Source organism: Fusarium sambucinum, chromosome II (assembly GCF_050947815.1).
Source record: "Fusarium sambucinum isolate potato_lamoka chromosome II, whole genome shotgun sequence".
In the NCBI taxonomy this organism is placed as follows: domain Eukaryota; kingdom Fungi; phylum Ascomycota; class Sordariomycetes; order Hypocreales; family Nectriaceae; genus Fusarium; species Fusarium sambucinum.
The window spans coordinates 5087834-5108398 of NC_139293.1; the positions used below are offsets into that span (position 1 = coordinate 5087834).

At 47.2% G+C, this 20565-nt stretch overlaps 8 protein-coding genes across 8 annotated transcripts; 6 read left to right on the forward strand and 2 right to left on the reverse strand.

Annotated features, from left to right (window-relative positions):
* Nucleotides 1-600: 600 nt before the first annotated feature.
* On the forward strand, nucleotides 601-1860 carry FSST1_008628 (uncharacterized protein; the record flags this gene model as incomplete). The annotated part of the gene is made up of 2 exons (XM_083225526.1): nucleotides 601-891; nucleotides 943-1860. The coding sequence occupies 2 exons, from the start codon at nucleotides 601-603 to the stop codon at nucleotides 1858-1860; spliced, it is 1209 nt and encodes a 402-aa protein (XP_083084589.1).
* A 1362-nt stretch (nucleotides 1861-3222) lies between these two features.
* On the forward strand, nucleotides 3223-4656 carry FSST1_008629 (mate-domain-containing protein; the record flags this gene model as incomplete). Its single annotated transcript, XM_083225527.1, has 1 exon — nucleotides 3223-4656. The coding sequence occupies one exon, from the start codon at nucleotides 3223-3225 to the stop codon at nucleotides 4654-4656; it is 1434 nt and encodes a 477-aa protein (XP_083084590.1).
* Nucleotides 4657-5331: 675 nt separating this feature from the next.
* FSST1_008630 (amino acid permease/ SLC12A domain-containing protein) lies at nucleotides 5332-6987 on the reverse strand (the record flags this gene model as incomplete). The annotated part of the gene is made up of 1 exon (XM_083225528.1): nucleotides 5332-6987. One exon carries the CDS (start codon nucleotides 6985-6987, stop codon nucleotides 5332-5334), a length of 1656 nt encoding a protein of 551 aa, XP_083084591.1.
* Nucleotides 6988-7578: 591 nt separating this feature from the next.
* FSST1_008631 (uncharacterized protein) lies at nucleotides 7579-9102 on the forward strand (the record flags this gene model as incomplete). Its single annotated transcript, XM_083225529.1, has 3 exons — nucleotides 7579-8328; nucleotides 8392-8586; nucleotides 8653-9102. 3 exons carry the CDS (start codon nucleotides 7579-7581, stop codon nucleotides 9100-9102), a joined length of 1395 nt encoding a protein of 464 aa, XP_083084592.1.
* A 2508-nt stretch (nucleotides 9103-11610) lies between these two features.
* On the forward strand, nucleotides 11611-12195 carry FSST1_008632 (RmlC-like cupin domain-containing protein; the record flags this gene model as incomplete). The annotated part of the gene is made up of 1 exon (XM_083225530.1): nucleotides 11611-12195. The coding sequence occupies one exon, from the start codon at nucleotides 11611-11613 to the stop codon at nucleotides 12193-12195; it is 585 nt and encodes a 194-aa protein (XP_083084593.1).
* Nucleotides 12196-12565: 370 nt separating this feature from the next.
* Nucleotides 12566-13429, forward strand: FSST1_008633 (glyoxalase-like domain-containing protein; the record flags this gene model as incomplete). The annotated part of the gene is made up of 2 exons (XM_083225531.1): nucleotides 12566-12659; nucleotides 12711-13429. The coding sequence occupies 2 exons, from the start codon at nucleotides 12566-12568 to the stop codon at nucleotides 13427-13429; spliced, it is 813 nt and encodes a 270-aa protein (XP_083084594.1).
* A 1789-nt stretch (nucleotides 13430-15218) lies between these two features.
* On the reverse strand, nucleotides 15219-16463 carry FSST1_008634 (uncharacterized protein; the record flags this gene model as incomplete). Its single annotated transcript, XM_083225532.1, has 5 exons — nucleotides 15219-15481; nucleotides 15534-15664; nucleotides 15712-16177; nucleotides 16232-16268; nucleotides 16320-16463. 5 exons carry the CDS (start codon nucleotides 16461-16463, stop codon nucleotides 15219-15221), a joined length of 1041 nt encoding a protein of 346 aa, XP_083084595.1.
* Nucleotides 16464-18464: 2001 nt separating this feature from the next.
* Nucleotides 18465-20428, forward strand: FSST1_008635 (cytochrome P450; the record flags this gene model as incomplete). Its single annotated transcript, XM_083225533.1, has 7 exons — nucleotides 18465-18882; nucleotides 18936-19118; nucleotides 19171-19505; nucleotides 19549-19673; nucleotides 19730-20025; nucleotides 20076-20177; nucleotides 20229-20428. 7 exons carry the CDS (start codon nucleotides 18465-18467, stop codon nucleotides 20426-20428), a joined length of 1659 nt encoding a protein of 552 aa, XP_083084596.1.
* Between the last annotated feature and the right edge of the window lie 137 nt (nucleotides 20429-20565).

Below are 20565 nucleotides of genomic sequence, written 5' to 3' on the forward strand. Positions count from 1 at the left end.
GACTCTCAACTGGAGTAGTTGGAGTCAGAAAAGCGGGTGAAGTCGACTAGAGTAGCTTGAAATGTGGAAATTCCTTAGTTAGAGGTACTACATAGAGTGGTATATCCTTACTCCGTTGGGTGTGGGAGGCTGATCAAGCAACTCACTGTCACTCCCAGCACAGACAACATGCACATCGTCAGAAACCTCAGCTGAAGCGGGAAGAAAGAAAGAAAACTACCAACATCTTCAAAGCAAACACGCAATTTACTAGATTGTTTCAGTATATTCGTATATGTATGTCTCAAAATTAGAATAATTACAATTCCTAGTACCAGGTCCCTTGTGTTTATGCTGTGGCTTGCTCGAGTATTATTGAATGTGACTGCGTCTCTACCCGGCTCCTCTTTGCATCCCACACTCTGGGCCGAATACTACCTTTGCCCCGTCTACTTGGTCTGCCCCGGTCACTATTTGTTTAGAGGCAACGCTTCGTTCCGTTGTCAGAGATTAGTTAAAGCTTCGTCAACCCTTCGATCGTAGGAAGGTGAAGGTGAATAACACTCAGACGACGGGTCTTTACCCTTTCAGGTGTCTCGTCTCTCGTCCCGAACCACCAATATGGACAGTGTCTCTCAGGCGGCTCCGCCGTTCTACCCTCTAACAGAGAGCAACCATGCTGCTCTGGTAGTGGTAACAGCAATCATCTTCTTCATCTACGCTATCCTCGGAATTGTCGGCAAGATGATTATCCGCCTTAATATCACTTCTATTAAGGACTTTGATATAGGGCTGCTGGTTTCGGCTCTCATCTACTTTATACAAACAGCACTTGTCATTGCTGCATGCAATAATGGTTTGGGCGAACACCGAGATGCTATCTCAGAACATAATTTCGTTCGCTTTAACAAGGTACGCCAAACTGATTGCATTATAGAGATAACTTTGCTAACTCGTCGATAGCTGATGTACGCATCAAGAATACTCGCGATACTTGTTCATGCCACGACGAAAATATCCCTCGGCCTACTTATACGGCAGATCAACAGTCAAGGTGGTCTGCACCTTGCCAACATGATACTGGGCGGAGTGGTGACTGCGTGGGCTGTCTCAGGCGTTTTCACAACTGCTTTTGCATGCCCTATGCCAGAGCCATGGTTTGCCGATAACAGCGTCCAATGTCCAGCACAAGGACCAATATTTGTATATAATGGCATCATGATTATTTCAACGGATATTGCGCTGTGCCTCTTACCAGTCGCCATGATGTGGGAAGTCCAAACATTGATCCGGAGAAAGCTCATTGTCATTTCGCTATTTGGAGTTCGATTGTTGGTGCCGATCATGACGATACCCGAATTAGCAAACGCGAGATACATGTTTGGGGGGTCGGATGACGTGACTTGGCGAGCCGTACCGACGATGATATGGGGACAGATTGCATTGGGTCTTGCTGTTTTGACAGTCTGCATCCCCTCGCTGAAAGGTGTTATCGACAGTCTTCTTGGATCAACCGCTGTCGCCGCACTCAACGCGCCCTACGAGCTAAAGCACAGCGACAACGGAACAGGTATCGAGATGACAGCCCTCTCAGACTCAAAGTCTAGACGAACATCCAGACGAACGTCCAAACAAGGTAGTGGCCTGGGCAGTGGTCTACGAAAGAGTTCAAAAGTGAGACAAAGTCAACAGCCAACGTGGCGGCATGATATCACGAGCGAAGTACGAACCGAGATTGGGAGCGGCAGCGATAGTGTGCGGAATCTGACGGAGGGAGTCATGGTGAACACAGATTTTGAAGTTTTCTACGACGACAAACATGCTTCACGGGCTAATTCGATGGGGTCTACTGAAGGGGCGTATCGCATGCAAGGCAGTTAGACGTTATTTTGTTAGTTGTGATTAATACTATGTATGTTTTGTATGGTATGGTCTAGTCTACGGGGTACACAAGGGTCGCCTCAAAGCTCAAACAAGCCACGATTGTGTCGTACCGTGTGGTGTGGTAGGGCAGCCATCTACTTGTACACTAACCTGTACTGGAACCTTGTTGGTGTCGTATCTTCGGTCGCAGCACCAAGGCCGTGGTCGCGGAGTTCAAGTGTCAACGACACAGCCGATCTCTACTACATGGAGGTATTGTCACCGAGGCAGGCGGTTGGAGCAGAAGTAAAGGAAAGGAGATATAGAAGTCGAGATGTCAATCAGACAAAACTGGGCTATGGCTCGGCAAATCAGCCGGACCACATGAGAAGAGGAGACATGTTCCAGGGATTCGGAAGTGACATTTCTAGAATTGCCTCGTCTATGACCCACTTGGCCTCGTCACGGAACATAAAGGCCGGGCTTGGCTTGACGGGCCGCTTTAGTTTGTGTGCCTTGAATTTTATGTCCTCCCCGGCTCCTGGTATTTTGCGGTGTGGCTTGCTTCTTCAGCTGGGGTGTTCTATTTCAGCCAAACTGAAAAGGTGATGAGAAAATGATACAATGTCAAAAACTGATAGAAAGTATTTCTCTTTTCTCGAAATTAGAACGAGAATGTTTAATGTTACATCGTGACAGTGCGACGGTACCAACTCGCCAACAGAGTTTAATTGTTTTGAGTGCCGAGTGTCATTTTCATTCTCGTATTCGATTGGTCCCTCATTATCTTGACTTTGCCGACAGGGAACAGCGATAATAGCTTCCATTGAATAGAGCATTGAATCGGTACGTAACAATGATTAAAGCTCCACGGAACCTCCAACAGCCACAGAGAATATTGACTTGGTAAAGGGAGATTTGATCCCTGCTGTTGCTTTCTGCAACGTGTCACTATTCTCATTCTGGAAATGTTGGCGAATGAGTTTGCCACGGCACAAATTATACAGGCAGACAGGGTAATATCCTCTGATTCACAGCTGGGCTCCTCTGCTACAGAATTTGGAATCAAATATGTATTTTGTGTTAATCCCAGCCACTCTAAAGAAAGTCCTCCGACTAGCCAAGCTGGGTCAGCACATATGGCGCCGTAATCGGAGAAGCTCCCAGTCACGTACTTGGTACGGATATAAGGTTGCTCATTAAGTCTTCTCCCTCCACAAGGATCCAATTCAACGCACAGACAATAGACAGTGAATCGGGCCTGTTTTGGATACCAATTCGCTCTTTTGAGTTGACGCGAATCGTCAATCTCGAGCGGTTTCACGTCATCCCCGTCCATTGTTCTTTGTCGGTCGCAATTAGACAGCGAGAGTTTCCATCATGAACCAAATTATTGATGAACCCGATCGCAATGAAGCAGCGCCTTTGTTAGCAGACTCTGAGACCGGAAATACTGCAGAATGGCCTACGAGTAATTGGTGGACTGAGCTGTCGCTCATTGCACGTTACACTATCCCTCTAGTGGCCACTTACCTACTGCAGTACTCTTTCAGTGTCATTACCACCACCACAGCTGGTCATCTCAGTCCCGATGATCTCGCTGCCGCCGCCATTGGTGTCACCACGATGAACATTGGTGGTCTTGCTCTATATGAAGGAATGGCCACGGCTCTCGACACTCTTTGCGCACAGGCCTATGGAAGTGGAAACAAAACTGGCGTTGGGTTGCATGTCCAACGCATGCTACTTTTGATGACCATTGTCACCATCCCGGTCGCCATCATTTGGATAAGCTCTCCAGCCTTTCTGACTCTTATCCTCCGACAAAATGATCTTGCCGCGAAAGCCGGTTCATTTCTACGCGTCAGCATAATTGGCATCCCTGGATACGCTTCATTCGAGGCCCTGAAGCGATTCTTACAAGCACAGGGCGACTTCAACACTGCCATGCTTGTCTTGGTGGTTTGTGCCCCCGTGAATGCCCTTCTCAGTTGGCTGTTCGCATTCCGTCTCGACATGGGCCTTGAAGGAGCCGCTCTCGGCGCTGCTGTCGCGAACACTCTCCGACCAACCCTCCTCCTTCTGTGCATTTTCTTCAAAAAGTCAACTCATGAGTGTTGGCCAGGTTTCACTTTTCGCGCTTTCCAGAGCTGGGGACCCATGATACGGCTGTCTGTGGCAGGATCAGCTGTCACATTAGCTGAGTGGACCGTCTTTGAGATCATCACAGTTAGCACCTCATACATCGGCACGATATATCTTGCTGCGCACACAATCTTGACGACGACGTCTATAGTCATGTGGCACATCCCTTTCTCACTTGGTGTTGCTGTCAGTACAAGGATTGGGCACCTGATCGGCGCGGGGCATATTCAAGTTGCTCGTCGTATCACTATACTCTATGGTATCCTTTTTCTTGCCCTTGGAACTATGAATGGAACAATCTTGTTGTTGCTTAGGAATTACATTGGTCCTTTCTATACCGATGACGATGCTGTGCGTCGCGTTGTAGCTAACACAATGTTTGTAGTCGCCGCTTTCCAGGTCGTCGACTCAATCATTTGCGGATGCAATGGGGTTCTCAGAGGTTTGGCCAAACAGTCAGTCGCCGCGTGGGTAGTCTTCGTTGTCAACTACCTGGCTGCTGTCCCTATTGCTATTTGGCTGGAACTGGGGCCGTTAGATCTGGGGTTGAATGGTGTATGGTCAGGAATCATAGGAGGTTCTGCCGTTATTGCTGTCGTTGAGGTTGTTTACATGATCAGAGCGGACTGGAGACAGTCTGCTGAGACAGTCAAGACTACAGAAGACTAGAAAGCCCACAGAACATCGCAGGCGGATATACTCTGATACATCGAACTTTTAAAGATTGACAGGATTTGCAGTTGCCTTTACTTTCCATGCTATTCGATTGATTGACACTTCGCCATATATCAGTATCGACGACCGTCTTCTTAAATAACCAACCACAAGATTAATTCCAAAATTACCAAGTCGCCTATTGCCTAGTGAGCTCATTTTGCAATCGCATCTCATTTGTGAACTTATTCATTATCGCACTATGAAGCGTTGGCTTGTGGCGTTTGCGGTGCCAGGTAGTATCAGCAAAATAGCTGCTCCTACTACAAAGGTCGGCAAGGTCTAATATGGGTTTTAAAAACCTTTCGCACCTTGCATTGCTTATCTATCTAATTATATACTTATTATTTTGATTTATTTTATTAAAAAGTAATAAAGTATTTTTAATAATATTTTTAATTAATATTGACTTAACATAAATAAAATATATTATATTTACTATTATTTAATTTAAATAGATACGGATATAGTATAAAAGACTTTATTTGTAATAGCATCTTTGCATTTTACTGTCTTTATTCCTTGGGAATAGTAGTGCATATCTCATGTCTTAATAGTGCTTTTTAACTTTTTACAGATCTTGTGATTGAGTAAATATAATATTGAAAAAAGGCCCTGTACAAATCATAGCTACTCAATCAAAGCCCACAGTCTCTTAGATACAGCTCCTCTTTGTGGCGGTGGCCTCTCTGCAGCGAGAACCTCATCCAATCCCTCAGACATGTCGATATGCTCCGGGTTTCTGAACCATTCGTCGCCTCGGTGACAAAGACGGTGGACGAAATAGATCAGTAAAAACGCAGGAATGCCGATGTATGCTGTAAGAAATGTTCCCAGAGACCATTGTGATGGAAGAAAGACAATAAACCCATTGATAAACAGTAGGACAATTGATCCGATGGTACTGAACCACATGCCCCAAGGCTGGAGCCGAGAGCGGTAAGGTGACTCTAACTTGTGGTGGTCCAGCGTTTTTCGGTACCGAGAATAAATAATGCCGCAGCAAATCCAGCTGATGTAGCCAGAGCTGTTTGTAATGTTGATTAGCCAGTTAAATACTGTTAAACTCGTATTAGAGAGGCTCAGATAAGCAAGTCCACCCAGGCAAGAAGTAATGCCAACTGAATAGTATGGCAGACCGTAGCGATTGCACCTCTTGAAGATCGTAGGGGCATTGCCTGCCTTGGCTAGAGAGTAGAGGTTGCGGGACGCGGAATACAGAAAGGCATTTCCAGCAGTAATAGCTGACAGAAGAATCGCTGCATTGACAATGCTATCCAGAACAGGGATGCCTGAGTTCCTAATGGCAATTATAAAGGGGGAGCTGGCTGTACCAGACGCAGTAAGAGCAGGGTCGTTGGAAGCACAGATGAGCCCGATACCCAGAACACTAGGCATAAAAAGAATGATAAGGCGCCACACGTAACGTCGGGCAGCCCTGGGTAGGTTGTAGCGCGGAGATTGCATCTCTCCAGCAGTAACAATCAGCTGCTCCGGTGCCAAAACGAAAGCAAATGACGCCAGAATAAAAGATTGCAGCAGCGCAACTAAGCGCCCGGCATCCCCGTCTTCGATGTAGGTTCTGACGGGACCAGGATCTTTCCAGTATCTGAAGTACAGGGCGTCATGGTCCGGACCTCCTCCGAAGAAAAGGATAATTGATAAGAAGATTAGACCAATGATAAGAAGAATCTTCATTCCAGCACTCCAGAATTCACATTCGCCAAACACGCGAACCGGGAAGAAGTTGAGGATGACGATGACGACATAGATGACAGTAATCCAAACTGCAGGGCTGACAGCAGACCCCCAAAAGTCGATGAGAAGGGTGGATGCCACGAGCTCATATGGGATTAGGATACCGAGGGAGTACCAGTAGAGGTAGCCCATGGCAAATCCCATACTACGAGACACATACTTATGACCATAGTAAGCCATTGTGCCTCCTGATACAGGAAGGTATGTCGCAACCTCGGCAAATCCAGTGACAACAGAGTAGACGAGAATGGACAAGATCCCATAGGAGATCAACAGAAATATCGGCCCGCCTACACGAAGCACTTGAGCTGTTCCAAGGAACAGCGAAGTACCAATGGCACCACCAATGGCTATCATCTGGGAGTGGCGAGGTTTGAAGCCTCTATGTGTTTCTTCGTTCTGTTCGGGCGTCGACAAGCCATTATGGATGGTTTCGGTCTCGACGAGTTGGTTTTCAAGCTTTTCAACCTTGCTGTCCCGGGGGTCAGGGAGTTTGCAGGTAGGGTGGGAATGGATGCTTTCTTCCATGGTGAGGGATGACTATGAGAGACCAGGATATGCTTAAGTAAAGAAGATGAGAATACTATTGCTTGACCGAGCAGACATGAGCAGCGGAAAGGTCCCATTTTATCCTCTGGAATGAATACTAGCTTGTCATCTTCATATGTTTTCTGAGACAAGACCTTGCTGGTGGATAGATTAATGTCTTCCTCCATAACTAGTAATCGCTATCCTAAGATTACCTACACTTCACCCACACCAAGACGATCGAGAAGCTAGTAACGTTGTGTTAAGGCGTAGTCCCTGGTCGAGAAATGAGGGGTAACATACACTACAACAGCCGAAAGCCAAAGTTTACGCCGTTTATCTAGCTATCTAACGAATCTTCGTTTTTGACGAAGCGCTAACCAAGCCTCGGCGCCAACGGCGGTATCACTGTCTCGGGGGCTTTGTGGCCACAGCGACTTCGGAGGTTAGCCAAGAGGATTCCCTGTTGTTGCTTTTTTGAAGTTGTGAGGGTTCGGGAGATATATCATGTGGTGCAGGCACCTGTATGTTCCATGACATGAATTCCTCAGATAGCAACACCCAGCCATTCCTAAGCACACATTGCCCAACATGGCTGATCCCTTTGTTTCTAATTCTCATGTTCTTCATCGCGCCATGGCACGAAAGCCTGAAAAGGTAGTCTCTGCCTCTGGTGTGTCTCTGTACCTTGAATCCGGGCAAAGAATCCTGGATGCCTCGGCTGGACCAGCTGTCTCGTGTCTTGGCTTTGGGCGGCCAGAGGTCACCGAGGCCATCACCAACCAGGTCAATCAGCTGGCCTACTTGTACTCCGGTGCACGCTTTACATGCGACGCTACTGAAGAACTTGCCGCAATGATTCTGCAGGGGAAGCCTGGCGGTCTATCCAAGGCTATCTTTGTCAACTCTGGCAGCGAGGCAACAGATGCTGCTATTAAACTGGCAACCCAGTATTGGCATGAACGAGGCATGTCTCAGAAGCACCATTTTATTGCACGGAAGCAGAGCTATCACGGCAACACATTGGGTGCGCTCTGCGTCTCTGGGCATGACTCACGACGCGCCATGTACTGCAACTGGCTGTCACACAATGTCAGTTTTGTGGATCCTTGTTTTGCCTACCGGCTTCAGGGCAATAATGAGACAGACTCCGCCTATGTCAAACGGCTGGCAGATCAGCTGGAAGCTGAGATACTTACTGTAGGCCCTGAGAACGTGTCTGCATTCATTGCCGAGACTGTCAGTGGGACAACCTTGGGGTGTCTGACTGCTGTCCCAGGGTACTTCAAAGCCGTGCGCGAGATTTGCGATAAGTATGATGTTTTGCTTATCTTGGATGAGGTATGTGTTGCTACAGCGCCATTTAACATATTTGGTTAGGTCTCGGCTAATAGTTACATCAAGATCATGTGCGGAATGGGCAAAACTGGCACTATGCATGCCTGGCAACAGGAGGGAATCTCTGGACCAGACATTCAGACCATCGGCAAGGCGCTAGGCGGCGGGTTTATCCCTCTATCTGCCGTACTTCTTCGAGATAAGATTTTTGAGGCACTTGCGGATGGCTCAGGAGGCTTAGCCCATGGCCATACATTCCAGGTACGTTTTCCAAGTCAAATAGATCTAGTTTCAGAGGATTAGTAGACTGACAGCCTGGGTCAACAGGCACACCCCGTGGCTTGCGCCTCTGCACTCAAGGTACAATGTATTATTCGCGATGAAGACCTCCTGGGAAATGTTGCACGAATGGGGCAAGTTCTTGAAGGACTTTTGAAACAACAGGTTGGGCTATTGCCTGTTGTTGGCGAAATTCGAGGGCGCGGCCTGTTTTGGGCTGTTGAGTTTGTCCAGGACAGGGGTAACAAGACCCCATTTCCCCCAAGCCTACGACTCTGCCACCAAATTGTGGATGAATGCCTTGACCTTGGCCTAAACATTCTGGGTAATCTCGGAGCTACTGGGGAAGTTCATGTTGATCACATCATCATATCTCCGCCGTATGTGGTAACGGAGCTTGAACTGACGCAAATGGTGGCGATCCTCCAAGAGGCTATCACCAGAGTGGTATCTCGAGTTTGCCATGGAGAATCGACACGACTTTTGTGTCTGTTGTAGATAAAACAGTTAGTTAGTCTTTATTGTTGAATAACAATGAGAATAGAGCTTGTAATTATGTTATCGCCGACAGCCGGCATAGCCCCTGCATTTCACAAGGTGGTCCTGAATCCCGACTTTTGTACAACCTACCTGGCCGTCGACGAGACATGCCAAGCTACAGCTCATGGCAGTAAATAAGTTTATAGTTAGCCAATCGAATCCTTAGTCTATGGTCCTACATTCTATCTACTTACTAGCTTCAACCTTGAATTTGAACGCCACGGCCGAAGTCGAGAAGCAAAGCCCCTTACCTTATCTAGAATAGTTAGGTTACTCCGCAATCCTATCCACCTGACAAAGTGATCCACCCCGCCAATAGCGCCGTCCATCATAAATGAACCCGCCACTCTCTTCATGCTTCGTAATTTTTCTATATCCTTGCTACCACTCTGTCCGCCCTTGACGCCGTAACAAGAGGCTTCAGCTATCACGCAGACTCGCACATCGATCGATTCGAGCTGAGAATCCAATGACAACGGTTATTATGAAGACTTTTGATAGGTCACATGAGGTCCAGTCAGACCCAAAATTGACCAAGAGAAATGGCTATACACGACAGAAACGAGGTTGTCTGACATGTCGTCAAAGGTATGACTATGACTGATTGACTCTCCACCAAGGACCTCGCACTTATGCACTGCAGGAAAAAGAAGTGTGACCAGGTCTACCCCGTGTGCGGTCATTGCCTACGACTTAACCTTGTTTGCAAGCGTGAAGCACCCCGGGCAGTATCTCCGCCTCCTGCCGCCGACAGCCTCATGATCGTTGATGCCAAACCTCTCGGGCCATCATGTATTGATAAGCGGATTCGGCGTATCACGCAGCTGTGTCAGCCCCTAGGTCTGTCACTTTCGGAAATCGGGGAGGGAAATGTTGAGAGCCTCGCCGGAAGCAGGCGATCCATGTTGCGCTATTACACAGTAACGCTTGCATATCTCCTCACCACCAACTTGGAGAATAACTGTTTCTTATCTGGTAAGTGTTCTCCACCCCCTTGAATATTAGCAGGATCCAAATCGGCTTACTCCACAAAGTTATCCTTCCTCTGGCCTTTGAATCCCCCCCGTTGATGTTTGCGGTATCGGCGTGGGCTTCGTCCCATCTCGCTTTACGTGACGATAGCTTCCAGCCCCTATCGTTACACCATCGTGGGTACGCTCTAGCCCATCTTAGAGAATTCATGCAGCAGAGCGACATTTCGACTGAAATTTGCCTTGCTCTCACTTTGGTGTTTTGTTCTATGGAGTCGATATCCGAAGCAACCGACAGCTGGTATTCTCATCTGGTTGGTGCAGCTGCTGCATTAGTCTGCCCAGATGAACCGGGCACGACCGATCCAAAACATGCAGTTCAGAGTACGTTTGAGGGGAGATGGCTTCTCCGAAATTTCGCCTATCATGATGTTATGATGAGCGTATCTATGGATTGCCGCCCGTTGATCCGAGGATTCTACTGGTCATCTCAAGATGACTCGCTAGCAGATCCTTACTTTGGGTTTGCCTCGCGTCTTCTGTTCCAGATTTCTGAAACGAGCATATTGAATGCTGAATTCGCTGAGTGTCAGGAAGCAATAACTATCGGTGGTGCAAGTAAGTATGGCGAATTGTCCACAAAGTGTTGCGATATTGAAAAGGATCTCCAAAACTGGGTCTCTCCTTCTCACCAACATGAATCACCATTGGCATTACTGGGAGAATCGTATCGTAATGCGGCACTTATTCATTTGTACCGCATCATCAGACGACATGCCAGAGGTCCCTCTGATGTCCTCAAGACCAAGATTAAAACATGTGTAGAGGCGATTTGTAAGCTAAGCCGACAGGTATCTGAGGGATGTCTGGTGGAGTGTACATTGCTATTTCCACTATTCATGGCTGGAGGGGAAGCCGAAGAGACATGCCAGATCGAGATTATTCGAGAGAAGCTATTGGAAATGATTCGGTGGCGCAAGTTTCGTAATGTTGAAGCATGTCTTGATGTCTTGGATGAGGTCTGGAGGAGAAGAGTCGACGGTTCCCGCCGAAGTGATGCAGATAGGGTAGATTGGCTGGACGTAATCAAGCGTCGGGGTTGGAAATTGTCCATATCATAACCCGAAGACTGAACACCGCCACTAGCTCAGTAGAAACCGGTTTTCTTCTATCAATACTTACCAAGGCTTGGTAGTGCATCTTTTAGATTCCGTGATGTTATTGTCCTTGGAATTTGCCCCCTGACTAGTCCCAAGCTCTAGTTATCTAGACCGTGCATGAAGTCATTCACTCGCCGGTTTCGGGCCGCTGTTGGCGCCCGGCTACCACATCTCTTGATCTATACAGGGCCTCTAACGCCTCTGTAAAAAAGACTTGGAGGAATATATAACTTCGATCATTCGGGGAGACAACTCTCGTGTATTTCTGGAGGACACAAAAAGAGCATTTACTTCATTCCTTGCCACCATCTCCATCAAAGTCTTCTCTACAGACAATGACCGCCACAAGCGATGTTGCCGTCAACACGGCAGAAGTCATAAAGCTGGAAAACACTCAACAGCGTCCAGATCAGGCCGCAATCCCATATCGTGGTCCTCGTCTCCCTGCCGTACCCGACGACCTTGTTGTTCCAGGTGTCTTGGACAATGAATGCGACGAGCGTCTTTGGGTCCCCCAAGCCCCAGGCGTTTGGTTCCGACCACTCCTGTTATCCGTGTCTGGTGGCTACTTTGTCAACATTCTTCGCGTACGACGATCCGGTATTTTATCGCGCCACCGACATGCTGGCTGCGTACATGCAACTGTCCTCAAGGGCCGCTGGCACTACCTTGAGCACGATTGGTGGGCCACTGAGGGCGGCTATGCCTACGAGCCTCCTGGCGACATTCATACCCTTGAGGTACCTGAAGATGTTAAGGAGATGATTACTATGTTCCATGTCACGGGTGCGTACATCTACGTTGACCCCGATGGTAACCCTATTGGCGTTGAGGATGTTTTCAGCAAGCTGTCTAAGGCGCGGGATCATTATGAGGCTGTCGGACTCGGGGCGAGTTTTGCCGACCAATTTGTCAGATAATTATTGTTTTATAAGACTATGAAGTGATCTGTCTGGTGTTTCCCTTGTGCGAACCGTCAAGGAAGGTGACTCAAAGTTTGTCTACCTAACATTCACTACACTGTATGTAAAAATCCAAGGTTGAAGAGCACCTCACATATTTACAATTCGAATCAAATATATATCCGTATGTTCGCAACCTGGTAGAATTCGAAACTCAAAAGCCTTTTCCTTCATCAGTCGTTGCAATTTTGGTGTCAATTGACGTGATCTCGCCTGTCATGTGATTAGCCAATTGAAGGCTATAAATGAGGATTCGCTTTCCCCTCACCTGTGATGATTTAACATCTCTGTAGGTAAATTCTTAAGGAGAGCACCAGAAATCATTGACATGACACCTACGCTAGACCATATCGTCATTTTGGTATCGTACCAGACGTTACAAAAGCTACCCAAGTCGCTCGAGAATGTTCTCACCGTGATCGGTAAGCTGCATACTTCTTGAGCTGATCGAGTTAAACTTATACAGATAATAGATGGAGGTACCCACGCAGATGGCCGTACTGTCAACAAGCTCGTTGAATTTTCTGACGGTGTCTATATCGAGCTCATAGCGTTCCAGGAAGGTCTTGATCCTGAACAGCGAAAGGTGCACAGATGGGGAGAGTTGGAAGAAAACACCATCGTCGACTGGGCCTATACTCTCCCTAACGAGAAGGACTTTGGTACGATACAAAAGCAGGTGAAAGAATCGAGTACCAAAGTTGTCTACCACGACCCGGTCCCTGGAGGCCGCCTTCGACCGGATGGGGTCGAATTGAAGTGGTCCGTAGCATCTGCCTACACCGTTTCTGGCCAACCTCTACAGCCCGGAAAAGCGCCTTTCTGGTGTCTGGATCGTACTCAGAGGCATTTGCGCGTTCCGTACCAAAACGACGACGGCTCGTACCCTTCCTACACCAAACATCCGTCAGGAGCCACTGGAGTCTCTTCAGTTTCCGTATCTGTGCCTCAGCCTGATCGTGATACTATCGCCCAAGTCTACAACGGCATCCATGTTTCTTCACCAGAGGAAGAGACTTGGCATTTTATTGTCCACTCGGGTTCAACGCAGGGTTCCCACCTTCTGAAGTTGGAAAACAGTCAAGATGAACAACGACACATTCATTTTACCCTTCTCGGTGATGATGGCAGCCCCAGAAACATCGAAATTGTACCTGGTTTGACCGTGAGCATCGATTCTGGTGCACGATGAATATTCTCTGAGCTTGTCGGCGTATTCGAGGGTGCATGGGAGAGGTCCAGAGTTGTGAGATAAACATTCTAGAAATGGAAAGAGTTCGAGACAAAGAGTCAGTCAGTCATTGCTCGCATGTCTGGGTAGACGTGGGGTTTCCGAGGTACAATAGAGGTGTCGACTGCTAGAATGCAGGGGCACGGGTCATTGCTTATGGGCTCCTGTCTGTTGGAGCAATATTGAGTCGCGACAGTATGGATGTAGATATTTGTCATAGCCACACTCTTGGCTTTGATGTAACGTTTCTCATGTCGAAATTGCAATCCGAATGAGGTCTTTACATCTTAAAGCGAGACTGTGCCGCACAATTTGAACAAATGATCAAGATGGGTCGGTTAGAGGCGCCGAGCATAGACATGGCCTGATCGCCTAGTTCAGCCCTCCTTACAGGGGGTAGCTGAGCCGACCAACAATCGCCAAAGCTCGTTTTTATTCAGTTTTTAAGTACTGAAAAAGACATCTTGTTGTTTCCAGCATAATCCTCTACCTGCAAAATGCGCAGGGATCAATAGCTGCTACAACATGTTGTAACAGTGCAAGTTCAAAGAAGAAGCCAAGCAATACCAAAAGGACCATCGGCTTAAATGTGTGAGCCGTCTGACCAACAACCCCCTGCAATATAGCGCACCTGGTACGGTAAGCCCAATGAGCCTCCTCCACTAAGGTCCAACAAAGTCCCATCATCTCGAACCAACAGCTCATGGGTCGCTTCCTGTCTCGTGTGTCAATTAGTCTGCGCCGCAGTTACAGTTGGGTCTGCAAGAATATAATTGGCAGAAGTCGTCGTGTAATTTTAAACGTGTCGAGACTCTTAAAGCGAGACCTTTCGCCTACTTGCTCCCTTGCCTCCAAACCTCTTAATCCTCGAAACTGAAACATCTAGCCGAGAAACGGCACGAAATCGCTCATTCACTTTACTTCTATTTCTGTAGCACGTCACTATTCCCTCTTTTCTTACCATGGACTCCTATTCTTTTGACCGACTCGGCTCACGAAAGGGTATCATGCTTGTCATGTGCCTTCTCGTTATGCTCGGTGTGACGGTCCACGTCTATGCTTTCCTATTCTCTTCATCTTACAGGTCACCTAGCATAGTTCTAGCTCAATGATCCATCGTATCGACGTCGAGATGGAAAGAAAAGACAAGCCCGATAGCCGTCGGAAGTTCTACCGCGGGTCAAGACCTGGCCATGCTAGAAGGATGTCAGGCTATGGCAGCTGTCGAAGATGATCCAAAGCTTCAGGAACAAAAGAACGATTACCACGGACCTGGAATGATCTTATCGCAAAGGTATTCATACTCTGTTGTGAACTGTCAGACCAGTGCGAATCAGCGCAAGTCAACCCACATCCTCCAACCACGAGCATAAAGTTGCAAAGTCGCGCCCCTTTTTCGAACTTTTCCAGTGGTATATACTATCAAATCGTCAAGGTTCTGACTCGTTTCAAGTCAAATGGTTTGGAATTGAATCCACAGATCTCCGGGGCATCGAACCATCATCATACAAATTATGCATCTTTCGTATGCGCCTTAGAAACTTCCAGACTGAGATGACTTCAAACCTATTCGTACCTTCAGAACTTGATAGTTTGGCTGTCGGGGAAAAGTAGGCATCGATGCCTTTGCAACATAGCCTCCTGGACTTTGCCCTAGGACGACCTTGGTATGAAAACCGGCCGATTATGCGACTTCACGATAAGGGTTACGACAATATCAGGTTTCTTCATTAAATATTATTCAAGGCACCTACGTGGCGCCGCTCTCTGACCTCGAGCCCACACTTCTGATACTTGATATATCCCAGAATCCATGAAACACGCCTAGCTCTGGATCATATAGGCCAGAGCGACCAGACCTCCGAAACTCTTGTTTCTTCATCTGGGATTGAGTTCTTACTATAGGATGCGGCCCAACGTTTGTCAAGCTTATCGGTGCTCGCGCTGATTCTTCTGTTGTTGAGAGCCCAGGAAGGAAGTGACGAAAGATGGGTCGAAGCATAGGGAGACAGGCTGTATCTTCTGTTAGCTTTGGTTGCAGTGATAGCTGTAACTCCGTTCATACCTGAAAAGACTGCCATATTAGTTTCCACAGTAGACCACATCATATTCGCCGCCATGTCTTTGGGAATGTCGTCGGTTCGAGGATTGTATAGTTTGGAATGCACCAAGACAAATATTGACGCAACGCAAACTCTTCTCGGGAGTCAGTAGTAATTTCATTATGAGTCAAGTCAACGTACATAGTTCCAGAGGTGAAAAGGCCAACCACAGCCAGCTTTTGCGACAATGGCAAACTCATCTTCATGACTTCGATAACTGGCAAGATCAGGATGATACAATCCATCGTCGTGTGTACGAGAATCGTGGCAAAGAAGAAGTTTGCCTCATTGAAGGGACATTTCGCGCCTTGGATACTCTTGTCCCAATATGCCTGCACTGGAACACAGTGGAATATAACAAAAAAGGTACGAATCACAATCCAAATGCTTACAGCAACGAGCAGGCCTATGATCGCATATCGAATCGAGGTATACTGGAACACCCGCCAGTAAAAGCATAGGATAGCCAGTTTGCAAAAGGCGATCGATGAGGCATAGAGGAGTTCGCAGATCCATAGTAGGATTCGTGATCGGTCCTGGATGCGGCTGGCTTCGTCTGGATCTGATATCGTGCTGAGAGACAGTCCGAGCTTGAAGCTATGGGTCCCTAAATGTCCATCATAAGCGAACGTGGTGGGTATCTTGGAAATGTCGTGCATACAGTAAATAATCACTGAACAATAACTCGTGATAAAAAACTACAGTCAAATAATGAGCACGTGCGCATGTTAAAAATGGAATCTGCGTACCAAGGCGACAATGGCAAAATAGTCATCGATCCATAACTTCGTCTTCATCATCTTCCGAGCTTTGATTCGCATTACAAGGGCCAGAAAAGCTGCGGCCCAGGTTATGCTGAGCGCTGCATAGATATCGGGCTGAAGCCCGGCCATGACGTTGAGGTTCGAGCTACAAGGCTGGAGAAGAGTTCTCAACGAGCATTTTGATCAACAACAAGGGCTGTCTTCACAGCCTCTTTCAATTGATTCAATTGACCTCGACCAGTGATGAGAAAAGAGGGATTCGTATTGTCTCAATACCTCGGTTTGGTTTTGTCGAAGGCGGGGGCAAGAGAAACATAAATTAGCGGAGGGGAACAGCCAGCTAATGAATGGCCAGCGCAGTTTTTCCCTCGTGAGCCAAGACCAATCCTCTGACCAAGATTTCAGTCCAAGGTGACATCCGTCGTGGATAGAAAATCCGGGGTTAGTTTCTTGGATCCGCAAAAAGACGGGTTCAAAATCTAGGATGGTTTAGCTCAATATCGGATGGATACCGATGACAATGTTCAACAATAAGAATTCTTCAATGAACAGAGAGGTCTAGACTGTTGAGACCTTTCAATAGTAGACCCGTGGTGTCGGGAAAGCTCCAAGGTTTCTATAGTTTACATCGATTGCATCGTGGCTTGTCAAATATCCCTTCAATTGGGTGCCAAACTCGCCTAAGATAAGAGCCCCTCACTCAAAAACATCGGAGCTTGAGCCGTGATGGTCCGGCCTCCTCATAAATCGCTATCGCAGCCGTGGGTCTCGTGGTAGAGTAACCCTAGTCTGGCCGAGAGGCTAAGACTCTTGCCCACTTGATAACCTCAAAGTTAATTGGAGACCATACCCATCAAGGATAAGGACAAGAGATTTGACTTGGTGCCGTCGCTAATTTTGCATCTGCACAATACCGAGAGCTTGGGATGATGACCGTTGCTAATCACCGGATACTCCGTTGTGGCACCTTGAACAGTCACTGCGGAACCTTTTTCTTCTTATTTATTGAGAGAAATACGGACTGATTGATGCTGTGTTACGTATTAACTAGGACTCACCTTTCCCCTCGTTTGTGAACAGCCTTTTGTAGTTTTTATGACGCGTTGAACTGGATTGTGAATTCACAACAAACCGAAATTGGGGACGCGATGATTCGTCAGTTTGCAAGTTGATGCCCCGTCAACAAAGAACCAACTACCCTGTACTGCGAGTGGAAATGTGGTTTTCACTGACGATGACGACAAGCTCAATCAATACAGAGATAGTGCTGGAATTAGGAGAACGTCTCAAAAATAAAATAAGAAAAAGGATCATCCTTTAAACCGACACAAGTTCGGTAAACGTGGGGCACAGGCTTGTCACGCGACGAGATGTTCATCTGTTGGGACCCTCAGTCGTTTTCTTTTGCAGACTTCTGTTCCCAATTAACACCTTCAAAGGTCACACCTTGCACTAGAACAGGACAAAACCAGCCACTCGATGGCATTTTGTATCAGTCGTGGATATCATGATCGTCTGGCGCTCAAGATAGACGCCACGCACCATGAATTTCCACCAAACTCATCACTTCAAGTGTGGAATGTACTGTATTTTGATCGAAATGGGCCCCGCAATGCGTCTTCAATGTCTGAAACGATCTGTTACTGTAGCCAATCCTAGGGTAACAAAAAAATCCGACGCGAGATCGCACTAATACTATAGGTCTGTGTCAGAAGTATTTGTTACCCCCTAGCCACTGAAAATACACATCGATGTACCGTAGCCTTCTTCTTTTGCCGCTTTCATGCATCGGCGACAAGCTCGATCGTCACAATTTGTAGTATAGAGCCGGAATATCACATGCTTACTCGCATCATTAGTCACATTTGCAATGTATTGGCAAGAACCACAGGTCTCAGAGCCGCATAAAGACGTCAACATCGGCCAATCGCATGGCTTGAGGTGTCGCATGTCCTGCATGAACGGACCTTGAAGCCCTTTCGGGAACACACGTTCAAGTTGTATTTATACTGGGCGACGGTGAAACATCATTGCGGAAGTCGTATGACTGCAGCCTTTTAGATAGTTGACATATATAAAGCCATGACTGGCCCCCTCCTGTGAATAATGTGAAGCATGCGACCGCCCACCATGACTCTCCCAACCCTTTCGCTTGACTCTGTGGAGTCGTTGGCAATTTTATTCTCTGCTGGCGTGTCTGTACACGTTTTCGCTCTACGCAAGGGCGAATGGGACCTCTGGACGATGCGATTTGTTTGCGCCTGGATAACTTATGAAGCAGTTACACCATGTGCATTGAACCAGTTGAGGCCCATGGCCTACTTCGACGCAATAATTCTCGCCAACAAATGGTTTTTCTCATTCTTGTTCGGCATGACAAGCAGTATCTTGGTCTACCGAGGGTTTTTCCACCGTCTCAATAGGTTCCCCGGTCCCTTTGTAGCACGGCTCTCGAACGTATACGCCTCTTGGCTAGCAATAAAAGAAGAGCACATGTATCTAGAGGTCCAGAAGCTACATCAGCAATATGGAGATATTGTCAGAATTGGTAAGTCAGCACCGCAGGATACCAAAGCACATATCTTACTGAAAACTGCCAAGGTCCCCAGGAAATTTCCATCGCAACTCCAAGCGCGTTTCGTGTCCTTCACGCAAACACTTCGCCAATTTCCAAAGGCCCATTCTATAATGTTGCCAATCCCTGGGTGAACCTTCTCGCCGACCGAAACAAGAAAAGTCACGCTCGTCGAAGAAAGACTTGGGATAAGGCCTTCACTGCAAGAGGTATCAGGAGCACTCCCCCTCCGTTCCAAAATCCCATATTGATCCTGAACAGCCCTTAGAGATTATGAGCCACGGGTCATAAGATATACAAAACAATTGACCGATCAGATCGAGAAGACCAAAGGAACGCCGCTCAATATTGCGGCTTGGATAAACTTCTACACCTTTGATATAGTGGGCGACCTTGCTTTCGGCACAAGCTTTAACTATCTGGTCAAAGGGGTAAAGGATAAGTTTTTGATAGAGTCACATCAAAGTCAGGTTCTTATGGGCTACTTTCGTCAATGTACCTGGTCTTTCGAAGTGTTCAAGGAAACTCCTTTTCTGAACAATTCGTGGCTGTCGTTTCAGTCGTGGCTAAAAGAAAAGGTGGAGATCAGACGAAAGGTAGGTGAAATCTGAAGTGAAAGATTGATCTGACCTGTCCCAGAACAAACCCTCGGAACCTGATGTACTCTCCTGGATTCTGGAAGAATATGATTCGATTGAGAATCCCACAACGGATGACTACCTGAGACTTTGCGGTGACGCGCATCTTATTGCTGTGGCAGGAAGGTAAGTCTAGAACTGTTTGACGTTCAAAATCGATGTAAATACTTATATAAAGGCAGCGATACCACATCAGCGGCTACATCTGTTCTATTACACCAACTTACTCTTCACCCTAACGTCTTGAAGAACTTACGAGAAGAGATCGACGAATACAAGGCCAACTATGAAACGTCGGACTATGTGTCAATGAGCAAGCTCAAGTACCTCCAGGCATGCATTGATGAGTCCCTTCGTCTTAACCCGGTCATTATGTCTGGCCTCCAGAGAATGACGCCACCCGAAGGAATGCAAATCGATGATGTCTTTATTCCCGGAGACACCATCTTCCATGCTCCTTCGTACACTATGTATCGAGGTATGTATATATCATAACTCTCGTCTGACCACACACTAAAATCGTTGCAGATGAACGATGTTTTGTACGTCCCCTTGAGTTCATCCCCGAGAGATGGACGTCACAACCTGAATTGACCCTTGATTCATCTGTATATGCTCCATTCTCTACTGGTAAGAAAACCCAGAAATCTCATCATCATATGTTATATCTAACTAGAACAGGTCGTGGAGCATGCGCAGGAAAGCAGTTGGGTCTGATGGAGATGCGTTACGTCCTGACAGAGATTCTGTCCAAGTACGATACGGCATTCGCGGCCGAGACAGACCCAGGAGCGTTTATTCATGGCTTGAGAGACTGTTTTACACTGGAGGTTCCGGAGCTAAAGATGATATTCACTCCGAGATGTGAGAAGGAGCATTAAGTAGTACCGCCCTAAATCGTATCTTGCCTGGCACATACGAGGTGGAACACTGGAGATTTCATTTGGTAGTCATAAGGCCTTGTAGCTAATCAGAGGAGCCATTACCTGTCTGCGTCTCAAAATTGAAACCAGCCTTC